General features: G+C 40.7%; 1 protein-coding gene across 1 annotated transcript in view; it reads left to right on the top strand.

The window, feature by feature from the left end:
- Nucleotides 1-8,270: 8,270 nt before the first annotated feature.
- LOC140595958 (uncharacterized) overlaps nt 8,271-27,064 on the top strand; it is a 145,215-nt gene continuing 126,421 nt past the window's right edge. The window contains exons 1-6 of the mRNA XM_072742406.1: nt 8,271-8,690; nt 12,857-12,971; nt 13,128-13,301; nt 15,076-15,179; nt 23,454-23,568; nt 23,726-23,899. Coding sequence (XP_072598507.1) covers nt 8,428-8,690; nt 12,857-12,971; nt 13,128-13,301; nt 15,076-15,179; nt 23,454-23,568; nt 23,726-23,899 — 945 coding nt within the window. The 5' untranslated portion in view covers nt 8,271-8,427. The remainder of the gene's footprint in view (nt 8,691-12,856; nt 12,972-13,127; nt 13,302-15,075; nt 15,180-23,453; nt 23,569-23,725; nt 23,900-27,064) is intronic.

The raw sequence follows: 27,064 nt of genomic DNA, 5'->3' as shown, positions 1-27,064 counted from the left end.
ACAAAATATTGGTGAATAGGTGTTTAAAAATTATATATAAAATTAAAGCAAATTAATTGAAAACGGTGTTGCTTTTACTTATTGTATTAATTGAAAGCAACGTGGTAGATTGTAAAGACACACACAATGTTTTTATCATGAGGGTGTAATCAGCATCGATGTGGTTTACCTTTTCTACCTATATTTAAACATTTTCCTACAATAAAAAATGAATTTCGTCTTTTGTGGTAAACGGAAAGATTTTTTTAGAAATAAAAATAGTTAAATTCTTAAAAAGAGTCAGTATGTGGTCTTTATCCATAGTATTATTTTAGTTCATTTGTATTATCCAGTATCATCCAAAGGTAAAGACTCCCTTCAAGTATTATTAAAGACACATACACACCCAAAATAGACCTGAAGACTTGGTAAGTTACCTGAGCCTCCCAATGGACCTCTCTTTCAGCAAATAACACTTTCCCCGAGGCATTACACATCAATTCTGCGTATGCTGGTTCCATGTGTGATGAAGTTTTCTCTTCTCACAGAGTAGATGCTCCAAAAACACATGCCTAACCTAACAAATTATGTGCCTAGCCAAGGCCATCTCTGCAATCTTTCAGGCCAGAAAGCTCTTTGATGTCTCCTCTAGATTTGTCTAACACACCTGTGCAGGAAATAGAATAAAACTACATTTTTTTCATTTTAATATAGTTAAGGAAAAGCATATTTAAAAATTATACCATGAAAATGAATTTTTAATTAACTTCTGAATGCAGTTATAGCCATGACATAAAATTATTTTATTATTAAAAAGTGATCTTGGCTAACAACATAAAAATCATACACAGTATGATGAATTTATTCTTAAAATTTTACCTTGTAGAGCAAATATACTACCTAACCATTGTATATATCTGTTATTTTATGTATGGTGTGCAAGTACTACTTTCAGCAAAGATTTTTCTTAAATTCCATGTTTTTAAGCCACTGTGGTTAACTTTCAAGTTAAAATGCACTGGAATAAAATTAAAGTGATTTAATTCACTTAATTAACACAAATTATTAATGTATGCAAATATAAGGAATAGATACTTACCTCAAGGATAATGTAGACAGTAGCAATTTTCCTTGTGCTTTAGAGGTACAACTCTGCTTTATACTCAGTCCTGTGGCAATGCAGTCAGAAATGCAGCTTCCCACAAGTGTTACAACAGTTAAGAGAAAATTATTACAGTTAATTTAGATTTTGACTGTTTGCACTTTTATTTTTATTTCAGCAAAAGTGTTACTAAGGCCTGATATTTAACTATTATTCTAGATTTATAAAACTGGATCTTTTAGAAATTTTGTTGAGAGAGTGTTAAAGCATCTAAATTGGCCTATAAAATACCAGCTTATCTTCTTACCAAAGAAGGCTTGGAGAAAGCAATAATTTTAGTATTTCATGTCTAAGAGATTAAAGCTTTAGAAATTGTTATTGTTGCAGAGCAGAAAACATTAAAACATTTTCAGTTTTACTGAAGCTTTTATCCACATTTACATCTAGCACTTAGATTATGATGTGCACGGTTATGTCACAGGGAGAGTTTGCATTATTGATGTGGCTTTTAGTTTACAATGATGTTAAACCTGCACAAACGCACAACATAGAGAGGAATGTAGGTGCATTTGCAACAGTAGAGACTATAACTCTTTTCTACCTGAAAGACGAGTGTTATGAAATAAAAAGAAAAATCTAAGAAAAAGTACTTCTACTTTACAAATGACACACTTAAGAAACTGTGTTCTATCTAATCTGCATTTTTAATGAGATAGTTCATATTCAAATAGTTTCTCAACAATCCATAAGCAAACTCTAAAATCCAATGTATTTTGAAGTATCTTTTTCAGATAGGCAAAAAGATCTGAGGGAAAAAAAATGTTGGGTGTTATACAATGAATGGAGGAATGTAGAGAGTGCCTTGAAATTACATGTCTTCTAGATTAACTGAGGGGAAAGATTTTTTTTTTAAGATTTTATTTATTTATTTATTTATTTATTTATTTGAGAGAGGGAGAGAATGTGTGTGTGCATGTGCACACGCACGCACATGCAAGAGGAAGAGGGAGAGAGAATCTGAAACAGACTCGGCTGAGTATGGAGCCCAATCCCATGAACCCAAGATCATGACCTGAGTGGAAGCAGAGTTGAATGATCAACTGACTGAACCACCCAGCGCCCCCAGATGTAAAGATATTTCTCACACACTATTTCTCAATTATGTTATTTTTCAAGACACAAATTTTATTTTTATTTATTTTTAAAAAAAATTTTTTTTATTATTTATTTATGATAGTCATACAGAGAGAGAGAGAGGCAGAGACACAGGCAGAGGGAGAAGCAGGCTCCATGCACTGAGAGCCCGAGGTGGGATTCGATCCCGGGTCTCCAGGATCGCGCCCTAGGCCAAAGGCAGGCGCCAAACCGCTGCGCCACCCAGGGATCCCACAAATTTTATTTTTAAATGCAATTACCTTAGAACAATTTTTTTTGTTTGTCCTGAAACATTTTGTACTATATTTTTTTGTACTATATTTTTAATTATAAAATTATATAATTTTATATATATAATTTATAATTATATATTATATAATTTTATTATATAATTATAAAATTATAATTATAGATACTAGATTTTTTTTAAAGATTTTATTTATTTATTCATGATAGTCACACACAGAGGCTCCATGCAGGCTCCATGCAGGGAGCCCGACGTGGGATTCGATCCCGGGTCTCCAAGATCGCGCCCTGCGCCAAAGGCAGGCGCTAAGCTGCTGCGCCACCCAGGGATCCCCTTTTCCCCCAATTTTATATGAAAACTACACATAGTCCATCTACTCTCTAATTTGTTTGTTTTTTATTTATTTATGATAGTCAGAGAGAGAGAGAGAGAGAGAGAGACAGGCAGAGGGAGAAGCAGGCTCCATGCACCGGGAATCCGATGTGGGATTCGATCCCGGGTCTCCAGGATCGCACCCTGGGCCAAAGGCAGGCGCCAAACCGCTGCACCACCCAGGGATCCCTACTCTCTAATTTGATCTTTACAATAGTAGTGGCTTAAGATAAGGTGATGTGGCAGGAATTTGGAAGCTGCTTAATACAGTTCCTAAAAACATGTTCAAAATGTGTGGTCACTTACGTTGTATGATCCACCAATGGCCTGTGATTTTCTTCCCCATGATGAATAATGGTTCCATTACCAAGTCCCCATCTGAATGTGTTTGAATCTTGAATTAGCGTTTCTGGAATTGACTAGTACCAATTACACAGGCTTCCTTTTTCAAAGCTGCAAACTTTCATAACTTGAATAGAGTAGAACAAAGACAAGATGAACTAATCACAATAAATGTGTCAATAAATGGCAACTTACCTTTAACAGCCACTTTTTTACTGTTGGGTTTCTTTTTTTAGTTATGTCTTAAGCATAATTAAAATAATTAGACAAATGATTTGTATAATCACTAGTAGAGTTTTAAAGAAATCTATGAGCATTATATTCAAATATCTACAGTAGCTGTAACATGGGCATAAATGCATATAATAAAACATTTGTTCTGATAAGTAGGTGACATTTTAATTAGGTCCTAGAATATCAATCTAATCATTGCCAGTTTCTCTTCACATAACATTGGCGTTACTTACCAAGGTCTGGTAAGTCCGTTCTTTTGCCACAGTATTATTACAAATCTAAACTTCAGTTAAGTCTTTGAAGCAGTCAGTCCAAATTCCAAACTACTTTAATCCAAAGCAGTAATATTTTCCTTGAATTTTTTCAATATTCTTGTAATGACTGCATTCTAGTATCACATGCAACTACAACTCCGTTGATTTTTGAAATACATAGGCTCTGTGTGAAATGCTCTTTCTTTCTCTCTAAACATGCCCATGTGTCTTAAATTCTCCATGTTCCTGTGTATACTACAGAAGACTCCAACTTTTAAGTGGCACAAGCAGTGTTGGCAAACCACCACCATCACTTAGAAACTTGAGTTCATGATTTAATGTAAAGTTTGAGAAGGAAACACTCCATCAAAAAAAAAAGTGATTTTTAATCACAACATTCAGTTATGTTATTTAACTCTGACATTAATAGTGATCATATAATTATCGTGTGAAGAGATTTAAATTTTTTTTTGTTTCAGAGGTAGAGTTCAGTGGTTCATCAGTTGCAATAACACCCAGGGTTCATTACATCAAATGCCCTCCTTATTGCCCAGCACCCAGATACCCTCCAATTCCCACCCACTGGAGATTTAAAAATCAATAGGTTTCCAGAACTATGTCGAACAGCAGTGGTGAGAGTGGACATCCCTGTCTTGTTCCTGATCTTAGGGGAAAGGCTCCCAGTGCTTCCCCACTGAGAATGATATTTGCTGTGGGCTTTTCGTAAATGGCTTTTAAGATGTCAAGGAAAGTTCCCTCTATCCCAACACTCTGAAGGGTTTTGATCAGGAATGGATGCTGTATTTTGTCAAATGCTTTCTCTGCATCTAATGAGAGGATCATATGGTTTTGGTTTTTCTCTTGCTGATATGATGAATCACACTGATTGTTTTACGAGTGTTGAATCAGCCTTGTGTCCAGGGCATAAATCCTACTTGGTCATGGTGAATAATTTTCTTAATGTATTGTTGGATCCTATTGGGTAGTATCTTGTTGAGAATTTTTGCATCCATGTTCATCAGGGATATTGGTCTATAATTCTCCTTTTTGGTGGGGTCTTTGTCTGGTTTTGGAATTAAGGTGATGCTGACCTCATAGAATGAATTTGGAAGTACTCCATCTCTTTCTATCTTTCCAAACAGCTTTAGTAGAATAGGTATGATTTCTTCTTTTAAACTTTTGATAGAATTCCCCAGGGAAAGCCACATGGCCCTGGATTTTTGTGTCTTGGGAGGGTTTTGATGACTGCTTCCATTTCCTTCCTTGTTATTGGCCTGTTCAGGTTTTCTATCTCTTCCTGTTCTAGTTTTGGTAGTTTGTGGCTTTCCAGAAATGCGTCCATTTCTTCTGGATTGCCTAATTTATTGGCGTATAACTGTTCATAATATATATATTTTTTCATAATATGTTTTTAAAATCGTTTGTATTTCCTTGGTGTTGGTAGTGATCTCTACTTTCTCATTCATGATTTTAATTTTAGTCTTCTTTCTCTTCTTTTTAATAAGGCTGGCTAATGGTTTATCTATCTTATTAATTCTTTCAAAGGACCAACTCCTGGTTTTGTTGATCTGTTCCACAGTTCTTCTGGTCTCGATTTGGTTGAGTTCTGCCTGAATCTTTATTAACTCTCTTCTTCCGCTGGGTGTAGGATCTATTTGCTGTTTTTTCTCTAGCTCCTTTAGGTGTAAGGTTAGCTTTTGTATTTGAGTACTTTCCAGTTTTGTTTTTTTTTTTTATGATAGTCACAGAGAGAGAGAGAGGCAGAGACACAGGCGGAGGGAGAAGCAGGCTCCATGCACCGGGAGCCTGATGTGGGATTCGATCCCGGGTCTCCAGGTCGTGCCCTGGGCCAAAGGCAGGCGCCAAACCGCTGCGCAATCCAGGGATCCCTCTTTCCAGTTTTTTTTTTTTTTTCCAGTTTTTGAATGGATGCTTGTATTGCGATGTATTTCCCCCTCAGGACTGCTTTTGCTGCATCCCAAAGATTTTGAATGGTTGTATGTTCATTCTCATTATTTCCATGAATCTTTTTAATTTTTCTTAATTTCCTGGATGTTTCATCTTTTAGCAAGATGGTTCTTAACCTGCACGTGTTTGAAGTCCTTCCAAATTTCTTGTTGTGATTTAGTTCTAATTTTAAGGCATTATGGTCTGAGAATATGCAGGGGACGATCCCAATCTTTTGGTATTGGTTCAGACCCGATTTGTGACCCAGTATGTGGTCTATTCTGGAGAAAGTTCCATGTGCACTTGAGAAGAATGTGTATTCAGTTGAGTTTGGATGTAAAGTTCTGTAGATGTCTGTGAAATCCATCTGGTCCAGTGTATCATTTAAAGCTCTCATTTCTTTGGAGATGTTGTGTTTAGAAGACCTATCAAATGTATAAAGCGCTAGATTGAAGTCACCAAGTATAAGTGTATTATTATCTAAGTATGTCTTAACTTTGGTTATTAATTTGGTTATTAATTGATACCAATTCTTCTGGAGGAGGGGCCTTTTGTGCTGATTTTCAGGTGTGGGCCCTTGGGGGAGGTGATCAGCCCCCTGCATGGTGCAGGGCTCAATGAGTGACTTTGTTTTCATTTTTTTTTAATTTTTATTTATTTATGATAGTCACACACACACACACACAGAGAGAGAGAGAGAGAGAGAGAGAGAGAGAGAGAGGCAGAGACATAGGCAGAGGGAGAAGGAGGCTCCATGCACCGAGAGCCCGACGTGGGATTCGATCCCAGGTCTCCAGATCGCGCCCTGGGCCAAAGGCAGGCCCTATACCGCTGCGCCACCCAGGGATCCCCTCAGTGAGTGATATTTATTCTGTTTATCCGGTGAGGCCACTGTGAGGATCAGTGGGGGCTGTTTACCCCGTGAGGCCCAGGGAGGAACAACCACAGTGTCATCGGCCAGCTCTGGAACCCCGGAGTCAGCTGCCCGCAGTAACTACGGAGCTCTCCGTCTGCAGGGGCCTCGATGCTCCGGGGGCGGGGTCGCTGATCTGCTCAGCTTGGGGCAGGAGCGTCCTCGCTGTCCTGGGCCCTCCTGGCCTCTGCCTGTCCGGGGGCGGGGGGGCGGAGGCTGGATCCTGGGCTGTGTTGTGTCTCTGGCGCCCCGTGCTCCCGGGCCTGCGCTGTTGGATTCGCGCTCCCGGGGCCGCGCAGCCCCTCTGCATGGAGCCTCCGCCTGAGCCCCGCTGAGCTGTCCCGGGGCTGGGGAGCCCCCTCCGCGTGGAGCCGCCGCGGAGCCCCTCCGAGCTGCTCCGGGTCCAGCCGGGCGCACGCTGCAGTCCTTTAGGGAGCTCCGCGCACTCTCCCCGGGGCGCAGGTGCCTGTTAGGGTCCCAGGGAGCCTGCGGGCACCCCTGCCCTCCTGGGGTCCTGCTCTAACTCCCTGCGAGCACTTTCCACCTGGGAAGGTTGGTGACGCTCTTGCTTCTCCGGGACGGGGCTTTCTTGTCCTGGGACACTCGCCCCGGCCTCAGCCCGGCTCCTTGCAGGGCCCCTCCCCCTTGGATGCGTTTTGTTTATTTCTTTATTCCCCGTCTTGATAGAAGCATGAACTCTTCTCACTGTAGCATTCCAGCTGTTCTCTCTTTAGATCTCAGGCCGAATTCGTAGGTTTTCAGGATGATTTGAAGGTTATCTAGGTAATTTGGTGGGGACTGGTGACCTGGGGACCCCACTCTTCCGCCATCTTGCCCCGCCTCCTGTAGTCTCATTTTTAATCACTTTAAAAAAATTTATTTATTTATTTATTTATGATAGTCACACAGAGAGAGAGAGAGGCAGAGACATAGGCAGAGGGAGAAGCAGGCTCCATGCACCGGGAGCGCGACGTGGGACTCGATCCCGGGTCTCCAGGATCGCGCCGCGGGCCAAAGGCAGGTGCTAAACTGCTGCGCCACCCAGGGATCCCTAATCACTTTTTTTTTTAAATCACTTATTACAGTTAGATTATTCCTTCTCGTGATGCACTTTGAGGGGCGTCAGGGAGGGGCCTCCCTGCCCGCACCTAACCTGCCGGTTCCAGGGCTCCGGGGGCTGACATTTGTATCGCGAAGCTCAGGTGTCGGGTCTGGGCCGCACCAGGCAAGGAGAAAAATTAAAGATGTGGGGTTTTTCCAGAAAAAAAAAAAAAAAAGAATTATTCCTTCTCAGTTCTTTGAAGTTACTTTGAGATACATTTTTTTTCAAGATTATATTTATTTTCAAATGAGACATACAGAGAGAGGCAGAGACATAGGCAGAGGGAGAAGCAGGCTCCCTGTGGGGTGTGCGATGCAAGACTTGATCCCAGGACCCCCGGATCATGACCGAAGCCAAAGGCAGATGCTCAACCACTGAGCCACTCACAGGCCCAGAAAACTACATTTCCACACCTCAGAGGCTTTTGCAAACGTCCCCAAATGCTCAGTCATCCCACCAACTTCTGAAGGGAAGCCAGCCCAGCTCACAGGGGATCTCAAGAGATTTGAGAGGCTTGGGCCTCCTGGCACAACAGGCTTTGGGCACCCTTGGCCACTGCCCTCTGTGCGCATGCGCAGGGATGCCAGCTTCTGAGGTGCGCAGGCGCGTTTGCATTTAGCACTGTTGCTAGGTTACACCGGTTCTGCCCAGGAAGATTCTAAGTCGTTGGGCTTAGTCCCTGGGACATTGAGGCGAGGCCCACTTGCCTTATTGCTGGCGCGGGAGTGTATCGCACTAGAGGCGGTGAAACCTGTGCCACTGAGGCCTGTCGGCTTCATTATGGAAAAGAAATCTACAGCGCGGAATGGGTGGGGCGTGCTGCCCTTCGGCTTCAACCTCAGGCCTCTGAGGGTCAGATCGCCGCCTATGGCTACGACTGTTTCCGACTTCCACAGCCCCGGCCCCGGATACCACATCAGATATCAAGATCTCCGGGAAATCCACAGAGCTGTGTTTGAGGGCGATGCAGAAAAAATGCAGGAGATAGAGCAGTTGCTGGTTTTTGGTTTACATGACTTAAATCAAAGGGACAGGAAGAACAGGTAACAGGGCTTTTGAGGCGGGCAGGAGGAGGCGGGGCGGGCGGTAGAGGGGCTCATGACATTAAAAGCAAAAATTCTGGAGTTTGATTAAGCCACATAAAAAAAAAAAAAACCCTCTGAATCAGAAAGTAATATTAGCAAAATAAAAGAGAATGTACTTGCAAAATATTTACAACATATGTTTCGGAGAAAAAGAACATCTTCGTTTTATAGGATGGTTATTACAGGAATGAGATAGGGGCCTCTGGATGGCTGAGTCAGTTGGCCTCTTCTGACCTCCTCTCAGGGTCATGATCTCTGGGTCCTGGGACTTAGCCCCTGGTGAGGCTCCCTGCTCAGTGGGGAGTCTGCTTTTCTCTTTCCCTCTCCCCTCTGCTGGTGTTCTTAATTTCAAATAAATAAAATATTTTAAAAAGAGGCACAAAATCCCATTTTCCATCCCAAGCTTTGTGAAGATAAGGAATGATGTTACTTATACTACTTAAAATTTAAGTTGTTTTGGACTTTTCAGATAGTTTGGTGGTTAAGTACCACATTGAAAAATAAGTATTTCCTTTAGCCATGAAGCTTATTGATGTAAAATATCTTTAGGAAATCATTAGAAATAAATAATATACAATATGGTATTCTCAGCACTATTTACAATAGCAGTGTATTAAGGAGTCACTTAATGGCCTGTATAAATAAATGGCAGTGTATCCATAGGCTGGACTACTATGTGACCACTGAATGTGGCAGAGATAGTTGATACACATTAACATGCAAAGCTGTACTTTGGATCATTAAATGAGTGAAAAATTATTTTGATGATACAAACATATAAGCAGACAATGGTTTTGAGTTAGCCAAAAAGATCTGCAAATATAAAATTAGTTATCTTCAAACATTTGGATTCTAAGTGGATTTTTCATTTTCTTAAAATCTGTGATTTCTATAGGAAAGATACATAAAAATTCTAAGAAAGGTTTATTATCAATGAACTAATCCAGGAGAACAAGAATATGAATCTTGTGTAGACAAAAAATAGTTTCTACTTATTTACTTTAAAGAGAGAGAGACCAGGCAAACAAGCAGCAGGGAGGGGCAGGGGGACAACAAGCAGAAACCCATAGAGCAGGGTGAGCCTGATGATGTAGGGCTCGATCCCAGGACCCCAGCTCCATGACTTGAGCCGAAGGCAGATGCCTAACTGATTGAGTCACCTAAGTGCCCCTCTTTCTATTTAAAAAAAATTAAAAAAAAATTGATGGGAGAGGATTGGTATTTTCTGACAACCTTTAGCCTCTTCAGAACTAAGGGGAATATTTTTATCTGTATTGTAGGTTGTATTATGCATACATTAAATATAGACATCTGGTTTTATTTATTTATATATTTTTAAAGATTTTATTTGTTTATTCATGAGAGACACAGAGAGAGAGAGAGAGAGGCAGAGACACAGGCAGAGGGAGAAGCAGGCTCCATTACAGGGAGCCTGACGTGGGACTCGATCCTAGGTCTCCAGGATCACACCCCGGGCTGCAGGCGGCGCTCAACCGCTGCGCCACGGGCGATGACCTATACATATGTTTTTATTATGTGCAACTTTATAACATCTAATAAGTAAATGGTTAATGATTTTATTTTGGTTAAATCCTTATAAAAATAAAAAGTAAAAAATATAAATGGTATTGCAAAACCTTATAGAATTTTTGTTGTATCCCTCTTCTGAAAAAAAATTAAAAAATAGCAAATATAAATTTTATTGCTATTTCAAAAGTATGTTTACTTCACAAAAGTTTTCTTTAAAAATATTGAACTTTCCTGGTGCCTTGGTGGCTGTTTGTTGACCATCAGACTCTTGATTTTGGCTCTGGTCATGATGTTAGGATTGTGGGGTTGAGCCCCCTGTTGGGCTCCATGTTCAATGGGGAGGGTGCTTGAGATTGTCTCCCTATCCCTCTGCCCTTCACCGCACTGATGCATTCTCTCTTTTTCCAAGAAATAGATAAATCTTTAAAAACTATCGAACTCTCCAAATGAATTTTTTAATAATAAATTTATTTTTTATTGGTGTTCAGTTTGCCAACACCCAGTGCTCATCATATCAAGTGCCCCCCTCAGTGCCCGTCACCCATTCACCCCCACCCTCCGCCCACCTCCCCTTCCACCACGCCTAGTTTGTTTCCCAGAGTTAGGAGTCTTCATGATCTGTCTCCCTTTCTGATATTTCCTACCCATTTTTTCCCCTTCCCTTCTATTCCCTTTCACTATTATTTATATTCTACAAATGAATTTATGTATTCTTTCAGTCCATTTATTTCTCAGAGAAACCTGAACACAGGTTATATAGCAGACATAGTCTACTCGGGATCTTTTCAATTTTAAAAAGACTTCAGGGACTCCTGGGTGACTCAGTGGTTGAGCATCTGTCTTTAGCTCAGGGCGTGATCCCAGAGTTCTGGGATCGAGTCTCACATTGGGCTCCCCGTGAGGCACCTGCTTCTCCCTATGTCTGTGCTTTCTGTGTCTCTCATGAATAAATAAAATCTTAAAAAAGAAGACTCCATGTTTCCCAGTATGAGCAAGATGAGAAATTTTATGTATTTAGGTTTTAGGGCTTTCATTTTTAAGTAATCTCTCTACCCAACATGGGGCTGGACATTTAAGGACACATGCTCTATGGACTGAGCAAGCCAGGCAACCCTAGGATGAGAGATTTTATTTTATTTTGTAAATGATAGAAGATGCATTTATTCTAAAAAGAAAGAGAGAAGGTCATGGGAGGGGAGGAATAGAAGGAAAGCGTGGATCTCAAGCAAAATCCACCCTGAGCATGGAGCCTAATGTGGGCCTCTGTCTTAATGACCTTGAGATCATCCTGAGCTAAAACCAAAAGTTGGACACTCAGTCAACTGAGCCACCCGGGTGACCCTAGGTGAGAAATTTTAAATGGAAATATTAGGACTTAATCTCACGTGAAGCTTTTCCTTGGAATTTCCTGTCAAAGGAAAACATTTCTGAAGATCAGAAATTGTAAAAGATTACCTTTACCTGCCCTTTTGACATTTCAATAATATTAAATACTAATATTGGTAATTGGAAATACTTCATTTCTATGAATCTAAACATTTTCTATTAATTAAAATGCTTAATAAAATGAGCTTCCCAGCACCTCCCAAAAAATAAAAGAGCTCTCCCCGTTTATTTGAATCCTGAGTTACTTTTGGCTTAAAATTCCTTGAAATTTAAAGTAAGGGTTGCTTTTGTTCTTTTTAGACCTCTCTTCTCATAATGCTTTCAACTACTGAAAATTATTTTAGTTCTTGAACAATGTAATTCCAGGCATAGGACTAGAAGTGCAGCAGACCTGTTGTATATGTCATTATTTCACTTAAGGCACACCGTAGATTGTATGATGCCCCACTATTTATGTACCAAGAAGAAATTTTTAAAAATCATTCCAGTTATAGTTTTAAGACATTTTGAATTAGAAATTGGATTCCGATGTCAGAGATATTAAAAGGTGACAAAATGAGCATCTTGGAATCATTGAAATAGAGTATTCATGCTCATCCTTAAACGTAGCTGCAAAGTAGGCATAATTGGATCATTTTACCTAATTGTAGTGGGTCTTTGTAAGTTGTAGTAATAGCTATAATAATATTTGTGCTAGGAACTAGTATTCTAAACGCTTTGCATGGATCCTCATTTAAAGATCACGACAAGAGGTCTTGTGAGATAACTACCTTTTAATTTATTTATTATTGTTTCGTAACCTCTATAACCAACAGGGGTCTCGAACCCCTGGCTCCCGAGATCAAGTGACATGCTCTTCAGAGTGAGCCAGACAGGTGACCTGAGATAACTATTTTTATGCCCATTTTGTGGATGAGGAAATTGTGATAAGGCTAAGTGGTCACTGTGAAGCGACAGAGTTAAAGTGGGAATCAAACCCAGGTTGAGCTGCTTCCTGAGATCATGCTCTTCCTAAACAGATAGGCTGCTCTTTTAATAGAATGGTGAATATCACTAATAAATATTGTACTTTCTTCCAAAGAAAACTAAATCTTTGTGTTGGAGTCATGAGAATAACATAGTATTTAACATTTACAATTCTATGAATTAGTTTGAATGTTTTGAAAAGGTACACTGTAATTTCCTGACCAGTCCTTTCACGCTCACAGGACTCCTCTCCACTTGGCCTGTGCCATTGGCTCTGTAGATATGGTGAAGGAGCTGGTGATGTGGGAATGCGAGCTAAACCTCCGTGATGGAGAAAACAGGACAGCTCTCGTGAAGGTGGGTGGTCACAGCTATGTCTGCCTGAGGTGGATTGGATTGAAGCCCTTGGAATGAACATTTGTTGCATTTAAACATAACTCATGGTGAAACTTGTGGCATGTTTCGTTTAAGTTCCCAGAATTTACATTCTGTTTCTTGTTGTAATGCTGACAGGCTGTACAATGCCAAGAAGAGGCATGTGTAGATATTCTTCTCAAAAATGGTGCTGATGTAAATACTAAGGATTTCAAGGGCAACACCGCTCTCCATTATGCGTCCTATGAGGGAAATATCTCAATAGCACGGAAGCTGCTTTACAATAAAGGAGATATAGAGGCTAAAAACAAGGTACAGGTCAACTTGTTTTTACAACGTATTTGACATCATAAATAAATAAATAAGTCAGTAAAAAAATAAATAAATGTAGCTGCAAAAGGATTTTTTATATGTATATGTACATATATTTGTACATAAGCACATAAATATATGAAGACATCGATATTGAATATTACACAGCAGGTCCTATCATCATGGAAACACCTCCAAACCAAGGCAGAGGGAGGGAAAGAGAAAAGTAATGCATATAGAAAGGAAACATTCTGTCTGCTAGCTACCCTTCCACCCTAGTAAGAAAATCTTCCCCTTAGTGCCTGGGAGTAGATGGTGCCCTCAGAGCCCACAAAGGATTGATGGCCTAGAGGGGAGTGTGGTGATGATGGAGGCTGAATGCTGTGCAGGGGCTTAGGAAATGGATGCTTCTGGGGATGAGTAGCAGACCGTGACCCAGAGGAGTAGCTTGGGTGAATGTAAATGGGAGGAGAAAGCAGCAGGTTGTAATAGGCCTTGGGCGCTCTAGGCCCTAAGGTTCAGAAGATGAGAGCAGGGGGATCAAGTCATGACATCGTACAGGGGGTATCTACTTGTGCTGGTAGCCACTCTGCCAGCCACATACCATGTTGAGGCCTCCCATTCCAGAGGGTAGCTCCTGCTCAGCCTATGTAGTTCCTCAGTGGGGTGGTAGGTGTCCATGGGGAGCTGGTGCTGACCACACTTGCCAGTCTCCCTGTGTTTTCTTTGACGTGCATTACCTTCAGTCGCTGCCCTTGCAGAAACACTGTTGTGTGCCATAGATAGGGTCGATTTTTCATATTTGGAAGCTCAAGCATGTCCTGGATGAAAATATTTCGAAATAATTGTCTAAGCTTTTGCTTTAAATAGCAACACTTTTTATTTTTGAAGATTGTATTTATAAGAGAGAGAGCAAACATGAGTAGGGAGGAAAGGCAGACGTAGGGGAAGAAGAGGCCTTCCCACTGAGCCAGGTAGCCTGATGCATGGGGCTTGAAGTCAGGAGTGGGATCATGACCAAAACCAGAAAGTTTTGCTTAACCCACTGAGCCACCCAGCCTCACCATACTTCTTCCTTCCTACCTTCCTTTTTTTTTATTAAAGTTTTTTATTTATCCATTAAAATCAATAACAATACTTTAAAATTTACTAGTATGTTTTAGAGAGTAGAGATACAGAGATAGAAAATAACGCCTCCCCTCTAGAAGCTTTTGGTTTAGATGGTGTGGAATAAAATAACTGGAGTATACCATGATATATATTGTGAAAGAAGCAAAGATTCTTGGAGCCAGGCAATGTTTGAAGCGAGTTTGTGGAATGACTGCAGGTTATCTGTTGAAGAGGAAGAGGAGGTCTATTTTATTATTTTTATTTTACTTTTTAAAAAGAGTTTATGTTTTTGAGAGAGACAGAGAGTGAGCAAGCAGGAGAGAGAGCACGAGTGGAGGGGAGGTGCAGAGGGAGAGGGAGAAGCTGACTCTTTGCTGTAGAGGGAGCCCAAGGTGGGACTCCATCCTGAGACCCTGAGATCATGACCTGAGCTCATGAGCTGAAAGCAGATGCTTGACCAACTGAGCCACCCAGGATCCCTGAGAAAGCCGTATTATAAAAAGAAGGAGGAGGTGGTGAAACCATGGAGGGTTGAGAACGAAGAGGCTAATTTTATTTACTTTCTATGTTACATGTTTAAGTTACAGGATCGTTCAGAATTTTTATGATTCATTATCCAAATATGTAATTTTGTAAATTTTAAATTTTGTTTGCACTCCTACAGGATGGCCTCACACCACTTTTAGTTGCTGTAAATGAAAAAAAAGAGAAAATGGCGAAATTTTTACTAGGAGAAGCAAATGTAAATGCAGTTGACCACGCTAAACGGTAAAGGTTTTTTTTGTGTGTGTGTGTGTGAATCTTAGTATTTGGTCAAGAGTGGTAACAATTTCTCAAGGCAGAAAGTTTAACTTAATAAGAAGAGTATAAGTATAGTGAAAAATATCAGCATGTGATTGGTTAGCTAGAAAAAAATTACTGTGACAGGATAAGGTGAAGAACATTGTATAGTATAATTCAGAATCCTTTGTAATATAGATTGATGTCATTTGCAATAGTTTTTTTTTCTGTATGATTCTACAGTAGCTAAAAGGGTTTCTTGTTAAAATTGTGAGCTTTTTTAGCTCAGAGCATGATGCCAGAGTCCGGGTATTGAGCCCCACATGGGGCTCCCAGCAGGGAGCCTGCTTCTCCCTCTCCCTATGTCTCTGCCTTTCTTTCTGTGTCTCTCCTGAATAAGGAAATATAATTGATAAAAAAAAATTTAGAGAGTCCAAGCAGAAACCTCTGAAACTGTCTCCAAGCCTTCATTTGGTAGGGTAAACCAAAAACAACCCTGCATCCTAGCAGAGATGCAGTGGGATAGTGCTAAAGGATGAAAGGCTGGTGAGCTCTATCACATTTCTGCTTGATTCACTAGTCTGGCCCATTCAGAGACTGGAGAGATTGTGGCAAATATCTGTAGTTACTGTCAACTTAAACAAAGAGTAGTTCCAGTCATAGTTATTGTGCGCCTCTTATTGCTTCCAGAACAGATTGATAAGACGTCAGGTACATGGTATGTCACCACTGATTTGGCAAATGGATTCTTTTCTATTCCGCTAGTGAATCAGAAATAGTTCATATTCATAGAGTATAGGCAAAGTGTCCATTCATTTCATTTGCCTCAGCGTTTTATTAACTCATGGAGCTAGACCATTTGAACATCCCCAGAATACCTCATTGGCCTATCATATTAACACCATGCTAATTTGACATGAGGAGCGTAAGAGGCTATGACGCTTTGGGCCCTTGGTAAGACGGCATGAATTGACATATCCGTGAAGTTTTGAGGCATCTAGTGGGCATGCCAGGATATTCCTGCAGGAGTGAAAGGAAAATTGCCACATTTTGAATACCTTTTCACAAAGACAGAAACTGGGAGACGTCTTTCGGTTCTGGAGGTAGCATATTTTATACCACTAATTCTCAATGCGTTGGGGGTGGGGTGGTGGGAGAAGAATTCTGCTCCTCAGGGAGCATTTGGCAGTTTCTAGAGGCATGTTTTTTGACATGTCAAAAGCTGTACATACTTAATGTATTGAATTCAGTGAGTTTGTGGATAAGTAGAGACCTCTGTGAAATCATCAGCCTTAAAGCCATAGTCCTACCCATCACCTCCCAAAGTTTCTTCCTGCTCTTATTAATTAATTAATTAATTAATTGTTAAGAACACTTAACGTAAGCTCTACCCTCTTAGCAAAGTTTAAGTATAGAATGCAGTATAATTAGCTACAGACACTGCTAACAATAGATTCGTCCGGAGACATTTCCGATCCTCACAACTGAGGACGTTGCTGGCATCTAGTGGGTCGATGTCAGGAGTGCTGGTAAACATACCCAAGAGAGGCCTCCACAACAGTCCACCATGTCCATGGTACAAGGTTGGGAAACCTTGTAGCAGCTGTCTACATTTTGAGCTGCAGTTCAACTGTGCTCTCTGTAGTAGATCCTCTAGAAGACAAATCCAAAGAGTGCAACTCCCTGGCCTCTATCTTAGTCTGGGTCCAATCAGAAGACAGATATGACATAGTATTTTAAACAGTGGAAGTAAATACAAAGAATTACTAAATGATGATGAGATAGTAATGAAAAGGTGGGACAGAGGAGTCTGAAGACAGTACCACAGAAGAGTTAACTTGGGGGGGGGGGTCCAAAGTTGCTAAAGAAGGTGTGATTGCAGCACGATGGATGGCAGAGAAGTTTGAGTCCTGTATGTCTGACTTCCTCTGTGCATCCGATTACCAACCTCAACTCATTGGTGTCCCAGAGGGTTGTTCCTGTTAGCCTGGAGATTGAGCACTGGCCCTGGCCCACGTTCCGGTTTGCTTCCCTTCTTCTTCTTCGTCTTCTTTCATCTTCATCTTCATCTTCATCTTCATCTTCATCGTCTTTGTGTTCTCCTCCTCCTTCTCCTCCTCCTTTCCTTCTTCTTCTCTTCTTCCTATCTCCTTCCTTTCTCCTCCTCCCTTGCCGCGCCCCCTTCACCAGCATCAGAAGTACTCTTCCCAGCTGTGCACTCCAGAGCATGCAGTCCCAGCCCCAGCCAGTGACCTTCCTAAAATGGATACCATGCCCCTAGCAAATGCTCTTGACACCCTACTCACTCTCTGCATCCAGTCCTTAGTCTTAACTCTGCTGTATCCCTAAGGGTTTTGTTGCATCCTTCTGCATGTGCATATGATACACTGGAGGCCTTGCACTGCTCTGCTGGTCGGTGGGCTCATTGTTCCCTGACTCTCTCTATACATCCATTTATCAGACAGGACTCCCTGCACTCCTGAAGGGTAGTTCCTGTTTGCATGCTGAGTAGCACGGACTAGCTTTGGCAGGGCAACTCTGACTGCAGTTCCGACATCTCCTTCAAAGAGACCTGAATCCCAGCCTTGGGATTTACCCATTTGGGCAATCTTTCTTGGGTAATCTTGCACCTTAGGGTATTTGGATTTCTTTTCTCATCTTTATAGTTGATCTACTGTTATAGTTCATCATTTTTTATATTAAACATTCTCTGTTGAAATTACTAAGTGGTTTGTCTCCTGTTTGGACCCTCACTGATACACTATCCCTTCTTTTTGGAATGTGCTTCTCTCCCTCTTCACTGGCTAATCCCTATTCGTTCTTTAAGTTTTAGCTTTGATATCGCATCCATCCCTGACTCACTACCCTTATTTTTACATGACTCCGTAGGCCCTTTGTGCTCACCCTAAATGTGGCATTAAACTCGCCTCTACTCCGTGAACACCGCAATGTCATGTTTGTTGTTCCCTCACTGACTCCCACAATGCCAGAATACAGGTTTTCTGATTTAATTTTATGGTCCCTTTGAGGTGGTTCTCCCAGGTCAGGGATTTTTAGTAGACTATGGCCTAGATCATCCTCAGCTCACTGGAGACCTCATATTCTCATCATGGTTTAATTATGACATAGTTTCAGTTTTCCTCAGGAGATAGAGTGGACTGCAAGGGAAGAGACATCCAAAGGAATGAATAACCAGTTATGAAAAGCTGTTGGTTGTTTTTAAAAGATTTTTATTTATTTGAGTGTGAGAGAACACAAATGGGGGTGGAGACAGAGGAAGGGGGAGAAGTAGACTCCCTGCTGAGCAGAGAGCTGGAGGCAGGGCAACCCCAAGGCCCCTGAGTCCTGACCTGAGCTAAAGAAGCCTTATTTTTATAAGATTTTATTTATTTATTCATGAAAGACACAGAGGAGAGAGAGAGAGGCAGAGACACAGGCAGAGAGAGAAGCAGGCTCCATGCAGGGAGCCTGACGTGGGACTCGATCCCGGGACTCCAGGATCTCGCCCTGTGCCAAAGGCAGGTACTAAACCACTGAGCCACCCGGGATTCCCTTAACGAAGCCTTTTAATGGACTGAGCCAGCCAGGTGCCCCTATGGAAAGTGTGTGGTGAATTTCTTGGCAACTCTTAAAAGGAGGAGACATTCATGACAGCCCTGAAGTAGAATTGGAAAACCTGAGCTAAGGGATTTGGTAAAGCATTCATATCTCAGTTGTTTTTCGTCATAAAACATACATTACTCTAACACTTTGTTATTTTCATTGGTGTAACTACCAAATGAGTATGCAGCTAAGTTGAACCAGGACATACATGAGACTCAGATGGGGATGGGAGTTCTAATCAGGAACTTTCTAGAGGATGTGTGTTCTAGATCCGAAATTGTTTTCGACAGAAGTCTGGGAATTGGAAATCTTAGGTTTCAGGTGATTGTGAGAAAGTCTTTGGGGGATCCACCTAGCATTTGACCAAGGAACAAAGAAGCTCAGAGTTGGACTACCATATACGCTTTGAGTATCTCTGATCTATACAAAAACACTACAGTCAACCATATTCTTCAACTTACCTGGAGTCCTGGTGTGGAGTTCCTGTCTCCTTATAGCCTAGTAATGCCGTTGCCTCTCATCGCAGGTTGCGTTAGGAAATGTCAGTCTTCTATTCAAACGTCACTACAGAGAGCCTCTACTGGTCTCATAAGTCACCCTGGGGAATTCTAAGGGGACAAAAGATAATTTTCTAGCTGGCACCTGTAAGAGACAAATGCTTGATGCTCATAGTTGCAATCATTCACACGCACCAATACCATTTGGTCTAGCTAAGCTGAATGGGGCCAAGAAATGGTTTCTTGTTGTTGTTCCTTTGTTTTTGTTCATTGCTCTTCCACCAATGAACATGATCTGCCCTGGAACTAGCCACCCTCTCAGAAGGGACCCTAGTGGTCTCCAGAGTTCTGTAGTTCATTCCAGCAGCAGTTTCTGAGGATGCAGACCCCCTTAGTTTCTAGGTTGCTCATTCCAAACTACTTCCTGTCAAATCATGCCACCTACACACACAAAATGGCACACACACAAAATGGCCTCTGAAATAAGTGCCTACACTTGTATCTATGCATTTGTCTTGCTGTAAAAACACACCAAACTTCCCAATTTTGCTGGTGCATCTTGTGCCAACAGTGGCTTCTGTTAGGTTTTGTTGGTCAATTTCTTTTCTTTCTTTTTTTTTTTTTAAACTTTTTATTGATCTATTTGACAGAGAGAGAACAAACCAGGATAAGGAGCAACAAAGGGAGAGGGAGAGGCAGGTTCCCCACCGACCAGGTAGCCTGATATGGGGCTTGATCCCAGGACCCTCAGATCCTGATCTGAGCTGAAGGCAGATGCCTGACTAAGCCCCCACCCCCTCCCTTTTCTAAGCAGGCTATAGTCCCAACGGAAGGCTAAACTCACAACCCCAAGACCAAGAGTTGCATATTGTATCAACTAAGCCAGTCAGGGGCGGCTCCTACTTTGGTTAGTCCTTAAAATCATTAACAAATGTAATAGGAATCTGGTGAGTTTGGGGGTAGCTAGTTTTGTATTAGCTGTTGTCGTGGGTTTGCTCCTGCTTTTTTCTATCTGCCTCACCCACAATACCGCGTGTAGTCCGGTTGTAATTAATTAATGGATCAATTACCACCACATTAAAAGGAGTTTCTGTAGACATTCGTATACAGCCTCTGTGTGTGTGTGTGTGTGTGTGTGTGTGTGTGTGTATCACATACACATAAATATGAACAGCCTATCCTGTTTGTATTTTACTTGATTTGTTTTTCAACCACATCATACCATTCTTCGATGTGGATCTTTCTGGTGAAATCTTTCCCATCCAATTCGTGCCTTCCCTGAGTATCTTCGAGAAACTCCCAACTTTTGTTAACAAGCATGTAGTTTATAAGGTACTTTACTCTCATTACCAAATAAATACACAGATATCAAAAGAGTGACCACTTAGACGTTACAATGGGAAAATATATCATTTCATTAGAAAAAAGAAAAAGCCAGGATATAAATACATCACGAAGTGTATGCAGGATTTACATATGGTAAAAAAAACCTCCTGGAAGCTAAGGAGGGATGTCAAATAAGACGTAAAAGCAAAGACATAACGTGCATCTAAATACACTGATTCAGGGAGATTGATTCTGTTAACATTAATTGTCTTCACCTAATTACAAATTCTCTCCATGAATTCTTCAAATTTAGCATAGTGATTAAAAATTCATCTCCAGTAACAGACGTAAATATTGCCAAGAGAATACTGAAAGAGAAGATTAAGAAGGGGAACTATGGACCTGCATTGGATACTAAAGCATATGTATAAAGCAGTTAAAATACTAGAGTACTGATTGATACAAGGCAACTGGTCAATTGAATCCATTGTAAAACCCAGAAAAATAAAAACATAACAGAATTTATGATAAAGTGGCATTTTAAGCTAGGTGAGAAAAGATGGGTTATTTAGAAGAAGCAAATAGCTGTTTTTTTAAACAGTTCTTAAATGTTGGGGCGTGGGCGCCCGTGTGGCTCAGTTGGTTAAGCCTCTGTTTATTTTTATTTTTTGTGTTTGTTGATTTTAGCTCCTGTTCCTCCATCTCTCTCTCTCTCTCTCTCACCCTCTGTCCCTCCCTCTCTCTCAGAAAAACAAAACAAAAAAAACAAAAAACAAACAAAACAAAACTTAATTGTTGCACCACACTGCAAACTAAATCTTGGATTGATTAAAGATTCAATTGGGGAATAACAGCAAAAAATAAGAATAAAGGAAATGTAAATGTAAGGCTGGGCCAACTGGGAGGATTATGAGGCATGCAGAAACGGGTTTTCATTTCATCTAGGGAATATGAATTGTTCTCCCCTTGTGAGCTTGCACTTGATGATACATGTCTCCCTCTCCCTGTGCCCTTCACCGCACTCATGTATTCTCTCTTTCTCAAAGAAATAGATAAATCTTTAAAAACTATCGAACTCTCCAAATGTATTTATTCTTCAGTCCATTTATTTCTCAAACAGATCCTGAACACGGGTTATGTAGCAGACATAGTCTACTCAGGATCTTTTCAATCTTAAAAAGACTTCATGTTGCCCAGTATGAGCAAGATGAGAAATTTTATGTATTTAGGTTTTAAAGCTTTCATTGTAAAGTGTAATCTCTCCACCCAACGTGGGGCTTGACGTTTCAGGACACATGCTCTACTGACTGAGCCAGCCAGGCACTCCTAAGATGAGATTTTATTTTATTTTATTTTGTAAAAGTTAAAAGATGTATTTATTTTAAAGGGAGAGAGAGGGTCATGGGAGAGGGGAGGGACAGGGGGAGAGAGAGGAACCCAAGCAAACTCCACCCTGAGCATGGAGCCTAATGTGGGGCTCCGTCTTACGACTTTGAGATCCTCCTGAGCCAAAACCAAAAGTTGGACACTCAATCAACTGAGCCACCCGGGTGCCCCTAAGGTGAGAAATTTTAAATGGAAGTATTAGGACTTAATCTCACCTGAAGCTTTTCCTTGGAACTTCCTGTCAAAGGAAAACATTTCTGAAGTTCAGAAATTGTGAAAGATTACCTTTACCTGCCCTTTTGACATTTCAATAATATTAAATACTAATATTGGTAATTGGAAATACTTGATTTCTATGATTCTAAACATTTTTCTATTAATTGAAATGCTTAATAAAATGAGTTTCCGCACATCCCCCCTCCAAATAACTAAAATGAGCTGTGCCCGTTTATTTGAAATCCGAGCTTCCTTTGCTCAAACTTCCTTGAAAACCAAACTAAGAATTACTTAAAAATATTCTTTTGTTATTTTAATCTCTTTTACCCGTAATGTGCTTTCAACTACTGAAAATTATTTTAGTTCTTGAACAATGTAATTCCAGGCATGGGACTAGAAGTGCAGCAGACCTGTTGTGTATGTCATTATTTCACTTAAGGCACACCGTAGATTGTATGATGCCCCACTATTTATGTACCAAGAGGAAATTTTTAAAAATCATGCCAGTTATAGTTTTAAGACATTTTGAATTGGAAATTGGATTCCGATGTCAGAGATATTAAAAGGTGACAAAATGAGCATCTTGGAATCATTGAAATAGAGTATTCGTGCTCATCCTTAAATGTAGCTGCAAAGTAGGCATAATTGGATCATTTTACCTAATTGTAGTGGGTCTTTGTAAGTTGTAGTAATAGCTATAATAATATTTGTGCTAGGAACTAGTATTCTAAACGCTTTGCATGGATCCTCATTTAAGGATCACGACAAGAGGTCTTGTGAGATAACTACTTTTTATTTTATTTATTATTACTATTGTTTCGTAACCTCTATAACCAACAGGGGTCTCGAACCCCTGGCTCCCGAGATCAAGTGACATGCTCTTCAGAGTGAGCCAGACAGGTGACCTGAGATAACTATTTTTATGCCCATTTTGTGGATGAGGAAATTCTGATAAGGCTAAGTGGTCACTGTGAAGTGACAGAGTTAAAGTGGGAATCAAACCCAGGTTGAGCTGCTTCCTGAGGTCATGCTCTTCCTAAACAGATAGGCTGCTCTTTTAATAGAGCGGTGAAGAATCACTAATAAATATTGTACTTTCTTCCAAAGTAAACTAATTCTTTGTTTTGGAGTCATGAGAATAACATAGTATTTAACATTTTCAATTCTATGAATTAATTTGAATGTTTTGAAAAGGTATACTGTAATTTCCTGACAAGTCCTTTCATGCTCACAGGAGTGCTCTGCACTTGGCCTGTGCCAATGGCCATGAAGATATGGTGAAGCTCCTGGTAGATCGGAAATGCCAGCTAAACCTCCGTGATAGTGAAAACACGACCGCTCTACTGAAGGTGGGTGGTCACAGCTATGTCTGCCTGAGATGGATTGGACTGAAGTCCTTGGAATGAACATTTGTTGCATTTAAACATAACTCATTGGTGAAACTTGTGGCATGTTTCCTTTAAGTTCCCAGAATTTACATTCTGTTTCTTGTTGTAATGGTCACAGGCTGTACAATCCCAAGAAGAGGCATGTGTAGATATTCTGCTGAAACACGGTGCTAATCCTGACCTAAAAGACAACAAGGGCAACACTGCTCTCCATTATGCGGCATTAGGGGAGAATGTCACAATAGCACAGAAAGTACTTTTAAGGAAAGGAAATATGGAGATCAAAAACAAGGTACAGCTCAACTTTTTTTAACAATGTAATTTACAAAATAAATAAATAATTAAATAAGTAAATAAGTAAATAAACAAAAATAGCTGCAAATGTTTTTTCTTGTACATGTACACTTATATGTACATAGGTACATATATATATGAAGACATCGGCACTGAATTTTATACAGCAGGTCCTGTCATCCTGGAAAGAACTGCAAAACCGAGGCAGGGGGAGGGAAAGAAAAAAGTAATGCCTGAAGAAAGGCAGCATTTTGACTGCTAGCCACCCTTCCATGCCAGAAAGAAAATCTTCCCATTGGTGCCTGGGTGTAGATGGTGCCCTCAGAGCCCACAAAGGATTGAAGGCCTAGAGGGGAGTGTGGTGATGGTGGAGGCTGAAAGCTGTGCAGGGGCTTAGGAATTGGATGCTTCTGGGGATGAGTAGGAGACCATGACCCAGAGGAGTAGCTTGGGTGAATGTAAATGGGAGGAGAAAGCAGCAGGTTGTAATAGGCCTTGGGCGCTCTAGGCCCTAAGGTTCAGAAGATGAGAGCAGGGGGATCAGGTCATGACATCCTACAGGGGGCATCTACTTGCCCTGGTAGCCACTCTGCCAGCCACGTACCACGTTGAGGCCTCCCATTCCGGAGAGTAGCTCCTGCTCAGCCTATGTAGTTCCTCAGTGGGGTGGTAGGTGTCCATGGGGAGCTGGTGCTGACCACACTTGCCAGGCTCCCTGTGCTTTCTTTGACGTGCATTACCTTCAGTCGCTGCCCTTGCAGAAACTCTGTTGTGTGCCATAGATAGGGTCGATTTTTCGTATTTGGAAGCTCAAGCATTTCCTGGATGAAAATATTTTGAAATAATTGTCTAAGCTAATTGCCTTCGGCTCAGGGCATGATCCCGTGGTCTCCCGAATCGAGTCCCACATGGCACTCCTTGAATGCAGGAGCCTGCTTCTCCCTCTGCCTGTGTCTCTGCCTCTCTCTCTCTCTCTCTCTCTCTCTCTCGGTCTCTCATGATTAAATAAATAGAAATCTTAAAAAACCAAAAACTGGAGAAGAAGAGGAAAGAACACAGTATAGTATTTTGCAGCTATAGCCACTTAGGTAAGAGTCTAAACTCTGCTTGCAAATCTAGAATGTCTTGATGGGAAGGAAGTAAGGAGTGTGTAAATAATGGAATCAAGTTGCATTTTGAGTTTACTACTCCTTGTTCTACCTCTAGCCATGGAAATTGAATGAAGGTTTGATAAGTGACTCATTTCTGTTTTTGTCTGAATCCTTAAGTGATAGGGAGAATTGGCCACGTAGGTGAAAGAGGGGACTGACATGGTTGTGTACTGTACTAGTTCTCAGCTAGACTTGTGCTGGTGAATCACAGTCAGCTAGGGAACTTTAAAAGAATTTACAAGCCAAAACTGTCCCGTGAAGATTTCGACGGAGTGAATCCAATAACGTGTGTACGCAGAAATTTGGAAGTAGTTTTTTGAGATTCTGATACAACTCTTGGCTAAGAACTACTGAATGGGTAGGTATACATATACACATTTGGAGATGTAAAATAAAAAACAACTGATGTTTGATACTGGCTACTTCCTTCCACTCTCTCCAACATTAGCGTTTCATCTGTCTGTATCTCTTTGAGAATTACAGATGAAAATTATTGGTCATCTCTGTTGGCTTGAAAAATAATTACCTTTTCTTCCAACTATCAGTCATTCACCGGCACCCAGATGGGAAGTCTTTATGAGTAGTCTTTTAATAAGTAGAGTCTGACCGTTTAAAGATTTTACATGTTTTGCTACCATTCTGTTATTAGAAGCAGGGTTTTCCCAATTGCAGCAGTAGAAATCCGTGAACCTTCCTTTTTAGTTGAAGCTGTGCGATAGACTATCTTAGGATGTCTTTCAAATTCATAGGGCCCTGGCATAGTCACTACTGTGTTAAACATTCAGCATGTAGTTAGTGACAATACAGATGGTAATTGTTTTAATAACTTTGCTTCAGCATTCCTCTGAACTCCTGTCTGTTCGGCTAGCAATCTGAGGGAAGTAAATACAAATAGATTGTAGTTGAAACAAGCATTGGAAAATTCTGACAGTAGGTGTTAATGAGTCTTCACAGCAATTTTCCTTAGAAGGTGGGGCCTAATTTGTTGGGAAAACATGATCCTGATGCTTTAGGAAAGGTTTGATGTCCAAGTATTTGTTTTACGCACAGCCATTGGAAACAGTCACAGCAAATAGAAAAACACAAGTAGGCTATAGACTAAATGTGGCCCCCAGATGTATTTAGTTTCCACTGTCAGTTGAGCTAACATTTAAAATTATGACACGCATGTAGAACTCTGGATTTTGAGCTTTTCTTATAGATCACTTCTGGTACCTTCAGCCCATGCTGCTGTTTGGTATGCTGTGCAGAGGCTGTCCCTTTATATGAGGCGTGTGTCTCCAGTTTGCTCGTGTCCCCGACTAGGTTCTTCACTGACTCGTGTCACCTGCTTTGCCTCCATAAGCATTGAGTTTACCATTCCTGTTTTATGGTATATGTTGACAAAGATTTCAAGATTTTCAAGACACTCCATATTAATTTATAATATATATTTTGTATTTTATGTTAATTTCTTAGGATTGGGATTGAATTTTCTGTTTCTTCGTCTCCTTATTTTTTTCATTACTTTATTCAGTAATTGAAGAGAGACACACAGAGAGAGGCAGAGAGCTAGGCACAGGGGGAAGCAGGCTCTCTATGGGGATCCTGATGTGGGCTCGATCCCAGGACCCTGGGATCACCATGCTCAACCACTGAGTCACCCTCTGCCTCAGGATGAATTTTCCAAGTTAAAATTTAAAAGATTTTTTTTGAAAACCATTTTTTCTTTAAATGTACAGTAATCATGTTCCTTTTGGAATATCTGCAAGCCATATGAGGTTAATCCTGGTTCTCCTTGGATAGATTATGCATATTTCAGACAGTGTTCTCTTTCTCCTTGGTATTATTCCCTAAATACGCAATTTTTATGGTAGGTTTTATTATAGTAAAAATAATCCGTATAAAGCAGTATTAGAATTTTTGAATAATAGGTTTTTCTTAAACTCAGGTTCCCAACATTTAAACACCCAGTGCTCATCTAGTATTAGAATTTTTATTGGTAAGTCTTGTCATTTTTTTTTCTGATTTAC

The sequence above is a fragment of the Vulpes vulpes genome, chromosome 2 (assembly GCF_048418805.1).
Source record: "Vulpes vulpes isolate BD-2025 chromosome 2, VulVul3, whole genome shotgun sequence".
NCBI classification, from domain to species: domain Eukaryota; kingdom Metazoa; phylum Chordata; class Mammalia; order Carnivora; family Canidae; genus Vulpes; species Vulpes vulpes.
The sequence above is the reverse complement of the archived record's forward strand: the minus strand, read 5'-3'. Positions and strand labels throughout refer to the sequence as shown.